This window comes from Corvus kubaryi, unplaced genomic scaffold, assembly GCF_017639235.1.
Source record: "Corvus kubaryi isolate FWS band 111438036 unplaced genomic scaffold, C.kubaryi_AGA036_p1.0 split3-37355, whole genome shotgun sequence".
Classification (NCBI taxonomy): Eukaryota; Metazoa; Chordata; class Aves; order Passeriformes; family Corvidae; genus Corvus; species Corvus kubaryi.
In genome coordinates this window covers 868,829-886,799 of record NW_024582089.1, presented here as the reverse complement: position 1 = coordinate 886,799, position 17,971 = coordinate 868,829, and the positions used below count along the sequence as shown (strand labels likewise).

At 59.6% G+C, this 17,971-nt stretch overlaps 1 protein-coding gene across 7 annotated transcripts in view; it reads left to right on the top strand.

The window, feature by feature from the left end:
• The window catches only part of NAV1 (neuron navigator 1), a 74,369-nt gene that overhangs the window by 37,688 nt on the left and 18,710 nt on the right, over positions 1-17,971 (top strand). For all 7 annotated transcript variants that reach the window (XM_042015908.1, XM_042015904.1, XM_042015902.1 and 4 more), the window contains exons 5-6: positions 6,213-6,315; positions 10,010-10,375. In XM_042015908.1, coding sequence (XP_041871842.1) covers positions 6,213-6,315; positions 10,010-10,375 — 469 coding nt within the window. The remainder of the gene's footprint in view (positions 1-6,212; positions 6,316-10,009; positions 10,376-17,971) is intronic.

Here is a 17,971-nt window from a genome sequence, read left to right as displayed (position 1 = left end):
TGGTGTGGTGAGATGGGGATGGTAGGTTGATGGGGATGGTGTGGTGAGATGGGGATGGTGGGGTGATGATGGCAGTGATGATGACTGCAGTGGTGGAGGTGCAGTGATAGAGGCAGTGAGTGCAGGCAGGGAATTGACTTCCTCCCCCTCTGCAGCCACCCATGGACCCTCCCCCAGAGCCATGTCGTTTTGAAGAAAGCTCCACCAAGGTGTGATATGTGGAGTGGCCGTGCGGGGTCCTGTCACCTCTCTGCCTCTGGCTCCACAGGGGCTGGTGCTCCTTGGGGGACCTGGGCTCTGCAGGACATGTGCTATCCCCGCAGTGCTGCCCACTGTAACTCCATTGCCTCCCCCAAGACTTGCTGCTGGCCTCTCTTCCTTCTCTCAGCCAAGGCTATGAGAAGAGCCACGTGCTGGGCTGTGTCCAGCCTCCTTCTGCAGCCTTGCAGGGCTCCGTGCAGGGCAGCAGCATGTGCAGAGGCCAGCCTGCCTTGGTGGAGTCACGGGTGGGGACGTCAGGTATCTGCAGCTTCCCCCTGCACATCTCCATCCCCGATGGCAGGAGGCTGTGCTTCCATGGCCATGGGGAATAGCACCTCCAGCTCCACCAGCTGAGGGGCTGCTGCTGCCATCCAGGGAATGGTGGCCAGGCTTTCCCCATCCATCTGCCTGGGGGTCAGCAGAGCACCGGTCAGCTGTCCAGATACCCTGGTACCCCATTACCTGGGTGGCCCTGTCCCTGCCCCTCGGGCAGCAGGACCCTCTCCTGACACTGCTGCAGAGGATGCAGGGCTGGCCGCCAGCTCTTTGCTCACACCAATGAAAGCAATTAAACCAGGAGTGCTACTGAACCTGCTGCCTTCTGGGTGGGGCAACAGGTTTGCAGGAAAGAGCGTGATGCTTTCCCAGGGCATGAGCAAGTGTGGAAGACGTGCTCTGCCCAGCCTGGGTGCCCTGGGACATCTCCTAAGAGAGAGGGGTGATTTGGGGCTACTGGTACATCCTTGGTGGGAGCATGCAGGGATTGCAGGGCTGAGCTGGAAGACAAGGCCAACACTGCAGACTTGGCAGTTACCCACCAGAGCCCTGTTAGCCATCTCCACTGCTCGTTCTGCCTGTTTGGGAGCTGTTGCGGGGAGAAAGACAGTTAAGCCCCAAAGAGAAGGACTGGAGGTTGAGACCATCCCGCTGCCCAGCTGTCCAGGAGTGGGAATCAGAGCTGGATGTAATAATGCAAGATAAAGTCATTTCCTCCATTCAGGAAGACTCTGCTGCTGGTGCACCACGATGCCGGTGATAGAGTTGCAGGCTGCGGGGTGTGAGTGCAGAACCCGTGGGGCTCAGTGGGGTTCACACCGGGCTTGGGCTGTTGGATTTCTCCTCAGGTGGTCTCTGAGTGCCAGAGTGGAGGGTTTTCAAGAAAAATACCAACAAAACACTGCCTGTGCTGATTCATTCATAATCAGGACTAGGAGCAGGGGCTGGGGCAGATGGAGGGAACAGTGTGGGTCTGCTCGAGGGTTCGTGGAGCTGGGGAGTGCAGCAGGGCCGGAGGAGGCTCACAGCCCCATGAGAATGGGTTTTATTGCAGAGTTTATTTGTGGATTTTTCAATGCACTGGAAGGAATTGAGCAAGCAGTTAAAAATGTTTTCCAGCCTGGGGAAATTCGTTACAGCTACTGTGTAATAGGGGCCCACCAGAATGACTCAGGAACACCATGCAGCCTTTCCCGGTGAATTCCTGCTTGCTGTTGAAATCTTTACTGGGTCAACAGGAGTCCTTTCCCAGTTGGATCCTCTGAAATGAGACCAGTTGGGTCTTGGGGGGCAAGAAAACACAAGTATGAGTGCTGAGTGAAGACAGGTGCAGACGGTTCACCCATGCAGGCTTGGCACCCTTGTGCCAAGGGTTGGTATCATGTCCCACTGTCCTGCTGCCTGCATATGGACACGTGGGCACATGTGAAAGGTCACAGGCATAGGTGATACACATGCACACATGCACCTTTCTGCAGGCTTTTGCTTCCATGTGGCCCCCACACGAATGATGCAAACACATACACACACACAGACACACGCAAGTTTCTGTGCCAAGGCACATGGGGCACACGTGTCCCATGGATGCAGCCCTGCCTGGCCCCAGTGGGAGCTGGTGGCCACATGCTTCTTTGAAATGAACTGTCAGAGCCATTTGGAGTTGATTATTTCCTCATTCCTTGACGTACTTGGCCACGTCGGCAGCACCCAGCTGCGGGGCCATGGCTGCACCCCAACGTGCGGACAAAGGAACTGCTGCCGCTTGCTCTGGGAGGTGGCGGGGAGAGCTGGACATGAGCACAATCTGGAGCTCCCCAGCCTTGTCCAGCCATGGTTCTGTGCTGCCTGTCACAGTCAGACTTGCAGCTAACAGTGCTGTGCCTTGAGCCACCCATTCCAGCACAGCTCTCTGCTTCCTCCTGCTCCTCCTCTTCTTCTTCCTTTGGCTGCCTCTGGCCCTGCATCCCACCTTGCAGATGCTCCTTCTCGTGGTGATGGTACCTGCTGCTGTCCCAGCTTGGCCAGGCAGGAGGTGGGGGCAGTGGGCACTGTGTGGGTCAGGGCCGGGCACCCTCAGTGCCAGGGTGCTGGGTGTGTGTAATGTTGTGGTTGGCACTGGAGGCCGTGCCAGGGAGTGCTGCAAGCGAGAGGGTGGTTAGGGGTGGGCTGAGGCTTCCTGCCTCAGTTTCCTTGTGTGCCAAGTGGAGCTGTATCATATTTGCTGATGTTGAAGAGAGCACTGAAAGGGCTCAGTTGAGAAAGGACTGTTGAGTGAGAGCTGCTCAAGCACAGCAGAGGGTATGGGCAAGTGAGACCCAGCCTGGCACAGGACAAGTGACTTGAGCAATGGGGCCTGGTGACCTCCCAGTGCAGGGCCTGGGGGCAGTGGCTGCATCTCAGGGCTGCCCTGTGCGTGGTCAGAATGGGGGGCAAAGGGCCAGAGCCAGCACCCCCTTCCCTCTGTAACAGCAGGGTGGACAGAGCCTGCGAGAGCAGCAGCATCTGCTGAGGGGCTGCAGGCCAGCCTGGAGCTGGGGCAGGGAGACATCAGTCCCTGAGCCTGCAGCTCCAGTGGAGTGGGGAATGCTGTGGAACACATCCCAGCCGTAGCTGCCGGGAAAAGGAGCCTGGCCTAGGCCGGCTGTCCGACTGACCCCACCACGGCATGGGCTGAGCCTTCTCTGCTGCTCCATGCTCCAGCAGCTGGAAACATCTGGCTGCACAAGCTTACTAAATCGATGTGGGGAGGAATCCAGCGCTCTCCTGCCGTTCCCACACTTCAGCCTCTCCCAGTGGCTCCGGTTTCGTCTCAGCTCTGGCATGCGGTGACTCGGTGAGCTCTGAGCCAGCCCCGGCCCCTCACTGCCCCTGGGGAACAGACTGCGGGAGTTCCGGTGTCACCACCTGGACAGCACTGTGGGGGCAGATGGTGGCACTTCAGTGCTAGCAGCAGGATGTGTGCCAGAGGTGGGTGAGCAACTCTTCCAGTCCCAATTTGGCCCTTTCCTGGGTGAGAGCTGCTGCTTTTCCTGGAGTCCTGGAGTCCTGGACTGTCACCCAAAAACTGGGGTGATGTCATCCAGGCATGGATGGCCAGTGGTGCAGTGGATGAAGCTGGGGATGTGGGTCGGTGCCATTGCCCTGAAACTCCTATCCCTGAGCCCTGGGATGCTGCTTATCACCACCGGTACCCCAGCAGCAGAGCAGTGCAGGGGAGGTGGTACCCCTGTGCCGGCCCCTCAGTCAGGGCAGCTGGGGACACAGCGCGGGCTCGCCCCGCTGCTCCTTGGATGGGGATGGCTGTAGCAGCCCCGCTGGCAGTGGCGCCCAGGGAGGAGGCAGTGCCAGGCCCTGGCGCTGGCTCTGTGCCCGGGGGAATGGCTGCGGGTGGCCATGGGGGAGGAGGCAGAAGGGGTTTTGGGAGGGAGCCATGCCCGGGAGGAGCGCACTGCCGAGCTGGCAGGGGTGGGAGCCACTGCCGGCGCCAGGGGACAACAGTGGCTCTTCATCCCATCCCACCCTGTCCTGCCTCAGCACGCAGGGACGTGGCACTGCCGGGGTGTGCGTGCCACCCCCTCCAGCTGCGGGAGCTGGGTCTGGGTGACAGCACTCAGTGAATGGGGCCAGGGTGAAGGAGCTGAGGGTGCTGAGTCCTTCCCTAAATGGAGACCCACCTGGGGACACTGGTGGGTGTTGTGTTGCTCTTCCCTGAGGTTCAGGGAACCCAAAGCTCCCATTGCCCTACACACTGCAGTGTGACAGCCGGGGACTTGGCCACAGGTTCTTGCCCTGCCATTTCAAGCCTGAAAATCCATCTTTGCAGGCAACTTGAGGGCAGGACCTGGCAGCTTTGAGGTGCCAACACGACCCTTTCTCCCTGCCCCACCAAAGGGCCACAGTGTCCCCTTGTCCCTGACTGCAGAGCAAGGTGGGTGCCACCCTTCAGCACTGAGGGCCTCTCGAACCTCCCCTGCACCCTTGTTCCATGTGTGCAGCCGCCTCAGCTCCATCCCTCTCCTGTACTGCCTGTGCATCCCCATCCTGTTGCTCTGGGGACCACTTGGAGCTTCTGTGCCTTTGATTAATTCTTCCAATCTCCACAGTGGAGATTTAATAATGAGTTAATAATGACTTCTGTCCTGCTGAGCCAGGTTCTGGGAGCTGGACTGGGGTGATTGGACACATGCAGGGATGGGTGTCCTTATGCTCTGATGTGGCTGGCCACATTGGGTGCCCTGTGGGCTCACCAGCCCTTTTACCTCATCTACAACTGACTTCAACCTGCTTGATTGAACCCGTCTCATCGGGGCTGTTCCTGCTTGTCACCCCTTTCCAGGCTCATGCGTAAATCGGTGCTGCTTCACTGGTCTGAGGTGCTCCTACCCGGGCAGGTGGGCGAGGGGAGCATCACCCACGGGTGCCGCCTCCGGCATGGCCAGAGTGCGATGGGGACAAGGGACACGAGCCCTGCTTGAGCACTGGCGTGTGGCTGTGCCATTGTGGGGAGCTGCTGGGGTGTGTGCTGTCAGTGTCCCCCATCCCTGTGTCCCTGCAGTTGGGGTGTGTGCTGTCAGTGTCCCCCATCCCTGTGTCCCTGCAGTTGGGGTGTGTGCTGTCAGTGTCCCCCATCCCTGTGTCCCTGCAGTTCACACGGTGCCAGTGCCATTGCGAATCCTGAAGCACTGGTTGCCACGTTACATTAGGAGGAGCCACATGCCATGTCTCTGACGCCTGCTGTCACTGCAGATCCGTGGCAGGCTGCAGCTGAAAGGCCTGAAATCAGGGATCAAAGCCGCTGTGGTACGGCTGTTAGTGCCCGGAGTGCACGCGGGTGGGACGGGGACACGGGGCTGGAGCCATGGCCCCGAGCCCACAGCACTGCTGGGGCTCTGCCAGGATAACCCCCCTCCTCTGTGCAGGTGTCTGTGTTCTTACACATCCGTGCAGGTGTCTCTGCGGGGTGTGCCCACGCCTCCGTGTGCAGGTGCATGTACACGTTTGTGGATGTGCCTGCAGGTATGTGCACAAGTGGTTGTGATATGGGCAGATGCACATGCACATGTGCATTTCGGGGTGGCTCTGTGTGTGTGTACACATCCATGCCGTGGGTGTGCACACCTGGTGAAGCCCCAGAGCAGACAGAGCTTGGGGGTACTCAGCTCTGGGCTGTACCTGTGAGGGCTCAGTCCCTCTGGTTGCTCCAGCCCTGCACAGAAGCAGCCACTCCTTCATGAGTGGGGCTCAGTGTCCTCCACTCCCTGACATCTTCTTGGTCCCACTGGCTGCACACCAAGTGATGCTGCTCCAGCACCCATGTTCCCAGGCTGGAACACCCCTGGGGCCTGGGGGATGCAGGGGCAGGTTTGGGGACATTCTTCCAGAACTGCTGCTCCTGTCACCTGTGTGGGTCCTGTGGCCCCACTCAGTCTCTGCCAGCTCGTCCTTTCTGGACTAGACATCCCCATCCCAACTGCATGCTTGGGAGTGGTATTTCAGGGTGGTGCAGCTCCAGCCTGGTGCCAGCCTTGCCCTGCTCGTTCCTGGTGGGCAGAGCCAGGGCTGTTGGTCATGGCCATGGGCAGGGGGATGCTCCATCCATCCATCCATCCGTCCGTCCGTCCGTCCGTCTGTCCGTCTGTCTATCCCTTTAAAACCATCACCTTGTCTCTCCACAGACCCCGAGTCCCAGAGGAAGAGGACAGTGCAGAATGTGCTGGACCTACGTCAGAACCTGGAGGAGACCATGTCCAGCCTAAGGGGCTCTCAGGTGTCTCACAGGTGAGGCCCTGGCACCAGACCCTCCCCACTCCTTCCCCACAGTCAGTGTCCTTCCTGGGGTGGATGGGGAACGGCTCTGCTCCTGGTGAGGGCCATGTGGGTGGGAGGGAATCAGCAGTGCTCCGTGTCCTGGGGACCCTGTGCATGGAGGCTTGGAGAGAACCCCCCAAATCCATGGGGTGTCGTGTGGTGCTGCAGCAGATTCCTGTCCCTGAAAGTGCTGTGGAACAGTGGGAGTTGGGGAGTGGTGGCAGTGAGGGGAGCTGGCAGAGCAGAGAGAGGGGACGAGGTCTGTTCCCAGTGGTCAGGTGATCCTGAATGGACCACCAGAGGTGAAGGTATCTCCTGTACCCACCCCGGTTTGCACCAGAGGCTCCATCCCTATCCGTGGCTTAGTTTTTCTGCTGTGTGTAGGGTGATGATGGAGGAACTCTCAGCCAGAGCCCAGGAACAGAGGTGGGGGTACCCTCGGGTGCCCTGGCCAGATTGGGGTGAGGGGATGGTGGGGATGGGTACAGGGTGAGCAGCGCGTGGAGAACCCAGAGCACAGCACTCTGACACACGTCTGGGACTGCCTGTGTTCCCCTGGGTCACTCACTTCAGATCTTGCAGATTTCTGCTTCACTCTGGATTTGCAAGGTTGTGTGGGTGTCAGCCGGTTGGGAAAGCGGGGATGTGGGAACATCCTTTTCCTGGAGTGTGTTGCCACCTCGTGGTCTACCCTCGATCCTGTTTTTTGTCTTGGAAGGGACAAAAAGCAGCAGCTTCCTCCCACCTTTCACCCACCACTCACCATTACAGACCTTCTGTGTCACCCCTCAACCAGCCTTGCCCAGGATGAAGCAGTCCCTTGATCTCCCTCTTCATCACCTGAAATCTCTAGACCTTGCTCGCCCTTGCTGTGATTCCTGGATGTTTTCCGAGCTGGGAGCAGCAGAGAGCCACATGTGGCAGTGGGATTTGCATGGGGCCACAACAATATTTTGCGAGCTGGCCATTTCCTGAAGTTATCCATTACAGCTCTGCCATCCCTTTGCTCAGTGCAGGAGCTGGGTCAGAGCCCAGCACTGCTCATGCCAAGGCAGGGCTGCGTTGTGTTCAGCTTCGCTTTCATCGCTGTCAAACTCCACCCCCCTCCTCACCCCAGCGCTGAGCTCCTTCAGAAATCCTCGTCAGCTCAGGTCTTAGGAAAATAGGGCGAGGACATTAAGGGTGATTAAATTAGCATTGCTGGTGGGATTTGACTCTTCACTATCACTTCCTTTCCTTGATGAGCTCTGAGTACATCACATGGTAGATGCCTCAGCTGCATTCCTGCCATGGAGAAAAATGGCTATGGATAGCCCAGGGATCCCTACCCCTGCACTCTGTCCCTTTCAGTGGGACTTGAATATGTGAAGATCTTCCCTCTTATCCCATGGCAGCTGAATTTATTTGGAAGCTTTTTTTATTCCAGTAGCCCACAGCAGCCTCGGCAGCTCCCTGCATCCCTCCAGGAGCTCCTCTGCGGCTGTGAGCCAGATTTTCCTTTCCCAAAGCTGTGTCAGCTCTTCCCTGGTACATTGTAATTACACACGTACCCACTCATTCTGCTCCTGGGAACACTTCCTCCAAGTCTGTCCAATCCAGATGTCATCTGCAAGTCCTCTGGATGTGCCTGCATTGCTGGTGTCCTGTAGCTGCTTTGGGCTCTCTCTTTATTCCTTCCACAAACTATTTCTCAAATCTCTCTTATTATCCTCACTGAGTTCTTCCGTCCAGTGGCTGAGGGCTCAGTCTTTGCTGTTCCCTTTCTAGGGCACAATGTTATTCCTGAAAGATGTCACCATACTCCTGCCAGCAGGGCTGCATGAACTTCCTTGTAGCTTAGAGAATCATGGAATCACAGAGTCACTGAGGAGACTCAGTGGACACTTGGAGGACACTTGAAGAGAGCCTCTAAGATCATAAAGTCCAACCATTTCCACAGCACTGCCATGTTTACCACTACACCATATTCCCAAGTGCCACATCCACATGTTTTTTAAACACTTCCAGGGATGGTGACTCCACCACTTCACTGGGCAGCTGTGCCAGGGCCTGACCACCCTTTCAGGGAAGAAATTTTTTTCCCCCATATCCAACCTGAAACTCCCCTGGCCCAGCCTGAGGCCGTTCCCTCTCATCCTGTCCCCGTTCCCTGGGAGCAGAGCCCGACCCCCCCAGCTCCTGTCAGGGAGTTGTGCAGAGCCACAAGGTCCCCCCTGAGCTCCTTTTCTCCAGGCTGAGCCCCCCACAGCTCGCTTGGTTGCTCCTGGTGCTGCAGACCCTTCCCCAGCTCTGTTGCCCTTCTCTGGACATGCTCCAGCCCCTCAATGTCTTTCTTGTCATGAGGGGCCCAGAACAGAACCCAGGATCTGAGGTGAGGCTTCTGTTCCTCCTGCTCAGAAACATGGTTGGCATCTGCTCTGAGCTGCCGGCAGCACATCCTCAAACAGCCTTTGTGCTGCCGACAAAAACAAAACCCTTTTAGCTGCCCCTTTTAGTTCCGCTTTAACAAACTTCCTAAGTTTTTTTATGTAGTTCCCTGTTTTAGATTCCATGCTGCAGCCGGGGTTTGGCTTTGGGTGCTCCTGCAGGAACATTTAATCCAAGCTAGGGAATAATTTACTGATAGTAGCGTTTGGAGCCAATTCGAGGACTGTGGGTTCCCAAGGAGCTGCTCCAAGAAGTAATCGTTTCTCGTGGCTAAATTTAGTTTTAGCATCACTGTTTGCCCAAAATACACCCCGAGAGGCGCAGGGAGTGATGGAACTGCCCATTCCTGAAGCGCTCGCAGGCTCTGGGCTGGCTGCAGAGCACTGTGCTTGTGGGCAGCTCCTGGGGCTGGGCAGCCCTCTCTTTGGGGTCATCCTTCCTGCCCAGATGTAGGGGTTCAGTCTGCAGGGGTTCAGTGTGGGGTGCTGCTGCAGGGACTGGTCCCAGGTCTGTCCTTCAGCATCCTTTTGCTCACAGCCTCCACTCCCTGCCATGGCTTCCCTGGGATCGGTGCCACCACCCCAACATGTCCTGTCCTGGGTCTGGTGTGATCTTGAGGTGAAGGTGTTGAAGTGCTGGGGGAAAAGTGGCTGAGCAGAAGCAGCTCAGACACAGGGGAGCATTTCTGGGCTTTCCACTAAAGGTGCCCTATTAGTAGAGTTCAGCACAGCTGGATTTTGGGGCTGGGGTCAGTCTCCAGAATAGTGCTGACCCCTCTCCCAGGTGTGTTTGCCACCAGTCCTGGTGGCACCCCTGGCCCTGCTCTGAGGTGGGTGGACGGGGCTGTGGTAGAGTGCTGCCTTTGTGGGTTGACTTGAGCACAGAGCCCCCATCACACCTCATGTCCTATTCCACCATCCCTGGGGAGACATGAGCATCATTGAACACCGTGGTGTGCATGTCCCGGTGGGCCCTGGACTGTGGGACACTGGGATGGCACCAGGCAGGGAAGGAGGGGACTGTCCCTTGCCAGCTGAGATGGAGGGGGTGCGGGACAGATGGCATCCCTACAACCACAGTCCTGGGAGCCTCTGGCCTTGCCTGGCTGCCTCAAAATGGGCAGTTTTGGCATCTGAACACTTGCAGACCCAGTTCTGGGGGGGGGGGGTGAGGCAGGGCACAGACCTCCACTGCCCCCTGTGCCCTGCCTTAACCCCCTGACTGCCTGTCCTTGCAGCTCCCTCGAGATGACCTGCTATGACAGTGATGAAGCCAACCCACGGAGCATCTCCAGCCTCTCCAACCGCTCCTCGCCGCTGTCCTGGCGCTACGGGCAGTCCAGCCCACGCCTGCAGGCCGGGGACGCGCCATCGGTTGGGGGAAGCTGCCGCTCCGAGGGCACCCCGAGCTGGTACATGCACGGGGAGCGGGCACACTACTCGCACACCATGCCCATGCGCAGCCCCAGCAAGCTGAGCCACATCTCCCGCCTGGAGCTGGTCGAGGCTCTGGACACCGACGACGTGGAGCTGAAGTCGGGGTACATGAGTGACAGTGATCTGATGGGGAAGACGCTGACGGAGGATGATGACATCACCACGGGGTACGTGCCCGTGCGGGGAATCGTGCCCGGATTGGGGCTCTCCAGGAGGTTTCACCCACTCCTGTTCAGCCGGCAGTGGGGGAACACCTGGCACAGCGGGGGCAGATGGAGTGGTACATAGGTTACAGCCAGCCTGGTTAGGGTTGGATCATGTCCCCGCATCCCAGGAGTGGGATGCAGTGCTGGTGGTGCTGGGCCAGCTGGATGTTCTTGGGGCTGATGGGCTCCTGAGCCAGAATGAGCTGCTCTTCCAGCATGTGGGAAGTGTCCAGCTTGATCTGGGTGTTCCTGGAGCAGGGAGCTGAAAAAAGTGCATAGTCTGTGGCTACAGAAGCCCTGAGCCAGAGTCCTGCTGGGGTGAATGCTGCTGCTTTCAGAAGTGCTCTCCAGTTTACACCAGTCAGTCTGAGTGGCTTCCTGTGACCCTGGCACTGTGGGGACGTCCTGTGGGACTGCTGGTGGTCCGTGGTGGGACAGGCCGGGTCAGATCTCAGCAGCCCAGTGAGAACTGGGCACCGAAGTGTCATTGCTGATGGATGACTCCACATGGAGCAGGGTGTGCTGCTGAGCAGGATCCCTCCTTCTGGGACCCTGTTGACCTCCATCCCTCCACCCATGGGGCCAGGGGCATCTCCTGCCAGATGGGCACAACCCAGCACTCCCAGGGCTCACGTTTTCTTGCCAGATGTGTCCAGCTCCTGCTGCACTGTTGAGGTGCCCCTGACTCTGGCAAGGGTCCAGGGTTTGAACATGTTGGAGGTTTCCTGTTTCGGCACAGGAGAAAATAAATAATTTGTGCATTTGAGCTGTCCCAGAGCCTGAGGAGGTATTTGGCCTCCTGACAGTGCTGCTCTGGCCCTCCTGGGGTGGCTGTACTCATTTCAGTTTGGTGCAGGATAGAGCACAGCCTGCAGCTTCACCCATCCACCCAGCTTCACACCCATCCTGGGGCCAGTGCTCCCCAGATATGGCCTGGAGGCACATGTTGCAGTTGCAGGGGACACACCATCTGCTATCTGCTGGCTTCTGCTCCTGCCACGCTCCAGCTGTGGGCTGAGAGTGTCTGCAGCACTGTGGGTGTCAGACCCACCCTCCCCATGGGCACGTGAGGTGACCTTGGGGGCTGCCCTGCTTGTGAATGAGGGAGCCTTGTGCTGGTTCAACACGGACCCTCCTGTAGATCTTAACCTATTGCTTGGCAGCCAGAGGTGCCCATGTCACCACGTTCTGCCACTGGCCACTGGACTGTGAGGTGTGATTGGCAGTGGGGTGGATTTGGACTGCCCTGATGGCTGAGGTTGCAGCAGGGCTGGCCATGGGGATGAAGGGTACACTGCTCCCCATCTCCCTCTTTGTCTCATCTCGGTGCTGCTCATGCAGGTGGATAACCTCAGGGTGCCCTTGGCTTCAGAGGTAGTGCTGGGAGGGGTGACTGGAGCAACACTTTGTCTCCATCAACCATGGAGCGGGGGGAGTGTGAGCAGGGTCAGGGACCTACAGCAGCTCAGCCCTGCACTGCTATGGGCAGGATTTACTTCTCCTTCAGGAAGGCACAAGCTTTGGGGATGGATCCCTGCATGGCGGAGCCTCTGCGAGGCCCTGGCAGCACCACAATCCCCTGGTGTGGGTGAGGCTTTCAGTGCTGCGGTGAGCTGGGCCATGGCCAGGTGCCACAGTCCCTGGTCCTGTGCAGAGTCCTCAGCATGATGCCCTGGATGTGCCCGGAGTTCTCTGCCATGCCATGCCAGAGACAGACTGGGTGCTCTGTGCTGGGTACCCTCCCCATGGAGGGGTGCAGGAGTGAGCCAGGGCAGCGCAGGACCCCCTTATCCACAGGGGCAGGTACTGGGGATCAGCCATTTCACCAGGGTCGTTGCAGGCACAGAGCCGTGTAGTGACCTACACAGCTTCACGGCTTCATCCCAATGGCCCCACAGCAGGACTTGGGGGGTGTCTCCCAGAGCGGGCAGCATGGCAGGGTCTCTGTCCCCAGAGCATGCCTTTGGCTGGGTGCTGGGGTACACTGAGGTGCCCTTTCTAGGAGCCTGCACACCCTGGGTGCAGAGCCAGAGCAGTAGAGCAGGGGCATTGCCTCCTATTCAGAGCCAGATGAGACAAGGAGGAGCTGGCCAGGAGCGCTCATCCAGCAAAGCCCCTCATCCAGACCCCGCTCATCCAGCACAGCCCCTCACCCAGCACAGCCCCTCATCCAACCTCCTCGCTGGCTCTGACCTAGAAAGCCACCACCGCCCCAGGCCCCATCTCCCGGTGCCGCTAATGCACCGGGCAGGAGCCGCGTGCTGCAGATGGGGCCAGCAGCCCCCAGCCCGGGCCGCGGGGCAGCGTCCCCTGCACCGCGCCGGCGCACGCCCCAGCTTGTAGGGCAGTAGGTCAGAGACGGCTCAGAGGACGCGGTGACACATCCCCGTGGGAGACGTGTGGGGCTGTGGGATGCAGCCCAGCGTCCCTGTGGTTCTGCAGGGAAGCAGACTGGAAGGAGCGAGGGCTGAGGTAGGTGAGGCGCGGCCGGGGCAAGAGGACTGCCTGCAAGATACTGAGGTGGATTCAGCTGGGTGGAGGTTGGGGTGAGCCCAGCCAAGGAGGCTGTGGGGGACCTGAGGCCCGGCTCAGAGAGGGTGTGGGATGGTCAGGTCTGAACAGGGATTGGCTGGGGACACCCAAGCCCCCAGCAGCATTTCTGTGTTAGCCAAATGTACCGGCATCCTGGCTCCTTGCCCAGCCGTGCCTGCATCCATTGGCATGACACTCGCAACTCCCCTCTACCTGCTGCTGGTTTCAGGGGCTGGAGAGCTCTGGCTTTGGCCCCCTGTTCAGCAGCACATCCCTTTTGTTCCCAATGTCGCCATATCCTCCTTGTGCACTGCAGCAGGGCAGGGACCTGGCACAGGGAGCACCCACCAGGATATGTCTGGGGTGACTAAAGGGATGGAAAGGATCCTGCTGCTCTCCTGCCCTGTCCTGCCTGTCCTTGGGGCCTGGGCAGGGCATGGGCAGAGATAGCACCCAGTCTTGGGCTGTTTCTCTGACACTGAAACCTATCGCTCCCTTCCTTAGTCAACTCTGGTTCCCACCCACCACCATTCAGTGGCCACTTGCTGTTCCCTGCCCTGAGGCCAGTTTCAGGAGGGGTGCAGTGCCACCGGTGATGCTTTCCCACCCATACAGGCTGGGGTTTTTTCCTGAACACTGGAGATCACCCCACCAAAGTCACTCCACTGGGAGGTTCCCCAGGGGCATCTCTGTCTGCATAGCCGCAGCGTGGGTGCCTTTGCATGCAGACCTGCACGTGAACCAGGCAGTGGTGAGGAGCATGGAGTGGGATGTGCAAGCCAGGTTTGGCCTGGTTTTATTCTGGCCATGTCCTGCATGTCTGAGCAGTGCCACCACGGTGTGGCTGCATGTTGGTGTGTCTCCCCCTGTGCTGTGTGTGCCCAGAACTTGACTTGATAATGGTGTATCCTGGGTAGTGGCTCAGCACCATCCCTGGGTGTTCTCTAGGGCCAGTTGGATCACAGTGGGAGTGAGCGGGATGCTGCAAGGCTTTGCTGCAGTGAGGAGCTCATGGGGTGCAGAGGGAGCCAGTGGGGCTGGCTGCTGAGTCAGCACCTTCTGCTGCGGTCGCTGCAGCAGCAGTGATGGTCTGTGTGTGCTGCAGGGCTGTGCTGTGGGGGCACAGCTCTGGAGCCAGTCCTTGGGGCTCTGCATGTCCCTTGGGGCTTCCAGAGCCCTGAGGGAATCTTTGTTCAACCCTGGGACTGCTGTGATTTCAGGATGTCCTTTCAGGTCTCATTTCTTGGAGGTGGAAAGGGAGGCAGCATTGCATCCCATCACAGCAGTGGCAGCATCTCTACCCTCGTGAGCCAGGTACTGCCCTGACTCTGCTCATGGGCATGAAATGGAGCTGAGGCAGCAGCTTTTGGAATTGGGAGCACAGTGCACGCGTGTCTAGCCCGTGGCACACCCCAGGCCCCGTCCCAGGTCACTGTGGTGGTGCTGCTGGCAGCCAAGTGCTGCAGAGCCTGTGGTCCCCTCCAGCAGGGCTGGGGGCTGCCAGCAGCATCCTCCCGGGAGAGGTGCTCTGGAGCTGACACCCGCTGCGCTCCGGCGGGCCTGGCTCCGGCTTCCTCGCAGCTCCTCGGGCTCGGCACAGCCTGTAGGCGGGAGCAGATGTTTGGCTCAGCTCCCCAAGAGCAGCAGGGGAGCAGCCGCCCTCCTCCTGCTCCAAGCAGGATTGGCGCTGGAACCTGCTCCCTTCCCTCAAACGCCCCTCGCTCCACTTTGGCTGGTCCAGGATGACCCCTTGCTGTGTCCCAGCGAGCCCATGAAGTCATTCCTCATCGGGGGCATCCCGTGGGGCATGGCCGTGGCCCTGCACGTGGCCTGGCGTGTGGCTGGCCAGGGAGCAATGTTGTATAAATATTTGCTGGGCTGTGCCATGTGCCGGGCTTGGTGAGTTCCTCCCTCCAGCTGGGTACAGGGGATGCTCCCAGAAAGGGGCCCCAGGACCCCACTGGGCACTGCCACCATTGAAGCGCCTTCCTGTGCGCTGCCTTCTAGCAATTCCGTCCTTTGGGGTTTGGGTTGAGGCACCCAACGCTGATCCCTGGCCCCTGGGGGTGTGACAGCGGCTGCATGAAGCATGTTTTGGGAAGGGAATCCTGGGGTTGTTAGGTTTGGGGGTTCAGGCCACGTGGGGGTCAGTGCATGCCTGGGGCGCAGGCAGCTGCTGGCCCCTGCGGCTTGTTGATGAGGCTGGATGCGGACACGGGGTGGAGCCAAGCGCAGAGTTGGACCTCACACGCTCGTGTGCCCTGGGGAAAGCTGCTGGGGAGAATCTGACTCCCAAGCCCACCTGCCTCTCTGCTTGCCACCTGGGGACCTCAAGACCTGGCTTTGCCTTGTGCCACCCTGCCGCCTGTGGAGGGGCCTGGCCACTGCAGACTGACGTGTCCGAGGTCACCGGCTTGTCCAGACAACAGGAAAAATAGGAATTTCGCAAGCGGGCTGAGTCACGCCACTCCCCACCCCGGCACTGCCCTGGGACTCTCTGAGCATCGCACGTGGCCGCTGCAGCCCCATGTGTGCCGCGGTGGCCCGGGTGAGCTCCATATGTCACTGAAACTGCCAGTGGAGATCCCCGCACCGGGCCACACTTCCTCCGGGGTTTCCACCATTCCGGGGGGGTGTGAGAAGGGTGACCAGAGCTGAGCTCTCAGCCAGGAGTGTGGTTGGAGTCCATGGCTGATGTCACTGCAGTGGGCAGTGAGTGCTGGCTGACCCCCGATGGCCTCGGCCTCGCTGCCACAAGGAAATCAGACCCCGCTCTTACTGCAGTCGATGGCGCAGGGCTGGGGTGGAGGCACAGCCTGGCCACGGGTCCTGCCTTGCAGGGACCATGCACACTCAGGGGTCCTGTGGCAGAATCCCCTGCGCCCCTCAGGGACCTGGGGGGCCAGAGAGCCAGAGGCAGTGCTGCCTGGATAACGGGGTCCTGAATCAACTGCAGGATGTGATGTTGATCCTCTTCTGCTGGGTGAGCTCAGGCAAGTCAGATCCCCCTTCCCTACCTCAGATGGGGATCTGCCAGATCTCTGCAGACCCCTGTTCCTTTGAATGCAGCTTCAGAGAAAAGTGCCAGATCCCAGTACCCAAAATCCAAGCAGGAGACACCTCGGTTCTAGGTACCCTGACTCTCTGTAGGGGCTGGAGTTCTCTGAGGGGGTACCTGGGGGTCTGGGAGGGGTCCTGGAGGGTACAGAGGGGTTTACAGGGCTGTGGGGATCAGGGAAGTCAGGGAGTGTTGTTATGCTCTGATTCCTGATGTGGATGTGAGGGGGGATGCAGAGCCCCCCCCCCCCCCACATCCATGGGGAGCTCCCAACCCCCTCAATGGGATTTATGAAGCTAATTGTTTTTTCTGCCCCATTAAGTGGAGGAGAGGGGGAGGGTGTGAAGAGCCCCGGCTGTGCTTGTGCTTTTGTCACTGCTCATCTCTCAATTCACAGCATGAGGCTGGGGCTGGGAGCACCAGTGCCACAGAGCCCCCTCAATGCCAGTGACCTGCTGATGTGGGGTGTGGGACCCCCTCTGGGGGGTGTGGGCCCTGCATTTCCTTCCCTGCCACAGGAGGAAGGGGACAGGGCAGACCAGGACTTGGTTCCATCCAGGGTGGGCTTCAGGCTGGGAGGGGGGATCTGGCTGGACCAGCCTGGCAGGGACATGAGTGTCGGGAGCCCTGGCTTGTGCCACTGAGTCTGGCTGCTACATGGGCAGGTGTCTGTGCTGATGTGAGACAGGTGAAGCAAGGAGAGTTCAAAACCATCCAGCTCCAACAGCAACCTCTGCTTAAAAATGTGCTGGGGGTACTGATCTGTACAGGGCTCAGTGCCTGTGCTGGTGCCCGTGGGTCTGCTGTGACCAGCAGTGATTCTGTGCCATCATCTCCCACCAGGCCCGTGGCTCTGGCAGGGTCGAAGCTGCCTTCCTGAGGGGCTGCAGTGCTGGGCAGTGCCGGGCTGGCTCCCCTGCCACCCTGGATGCCCAGATTTGGGCCCAGTGGAAGCTGCTCTGAGCATTGCCTGAGCTGGCCGTGGTGGGGCTGAGGCAGCTGGCCAGGAGAAGAGGAGAGAAGGGACAGCATCCGGCATCCTGCCAGGCCGGAGGGACCGGAGGGATGCAGTGCTGGACGGGCTGTGCTGCCGCACCCGTCGGCGCACGTGGCTGTGGGGCCGTCACCCCACTGGCTGCACCGCCAGCCTCTGGCCATGAGCTCCTGCCAGGGCTTGGTGGTTGTGGGCATGAGCTGATCAGTGGGGACAGGGATGGTCAGGTATCCCTGTCCTGCCATGCCATGCTGTGCCGTACCATGCCATGCTGGGGCAAGCCCTGTGTGGTGAGTGATGGGGCAGTGGGGAAGGAGCCAAGAGGCGTTGCCGTTGCTTCAAGGAAGGAATTACTTCCCAGCCTGCAGGGACGGGGTATGTCTTGCCAAGGCTGCAGTTAACTCTCTCTGCCCTCCGCAGCCGGGCTGGCGAAGTTGCCCGTGGTGCTACCATCCCGGTGAGGACCCTGCCCTGCAGCATGGCTCTTGCTGTGATGCAAGAGAAAGAGAAAAAAAGGACAAAAATAGGCGTTTTGATCGATGAAAGAGAGGGGCAGGCGTGGGTGTCCTTTCTGGGGACGAGCGCCGGGGTTGCTGGGAGCAGCTGTCCCGGCGCCCCACAGTGGGACTCACATCGAGAGGTTGTTCCTTTAGGGAGACAGAACAGGGCGGTTTGGGGGGCACTGGGCCCAGCCCCAGTGCTGAGGAATGGCCTCTGGTATCACACTGTGGGCTGGACTGGGGGTAACTGGTGCTGTGTTTGGGGATGTGAATCGTGGTTTGGGGTCTCTGCGGGTATCTGGGGGGACGCTGGGGGACATCAGGGACAGGGGTGGGGGCCGTGGGCTGGGGTCAGAATGTGGGGACATGGCCGCGGGGCTTGGGGCCGAGGCGGGCGGGGCTTGGAGCCGGGACCCCGGGCCCGTCCCGGCGGGGACGAGGAGGGGCCGAAGGACGGCGGAGGGGGTCCGGTG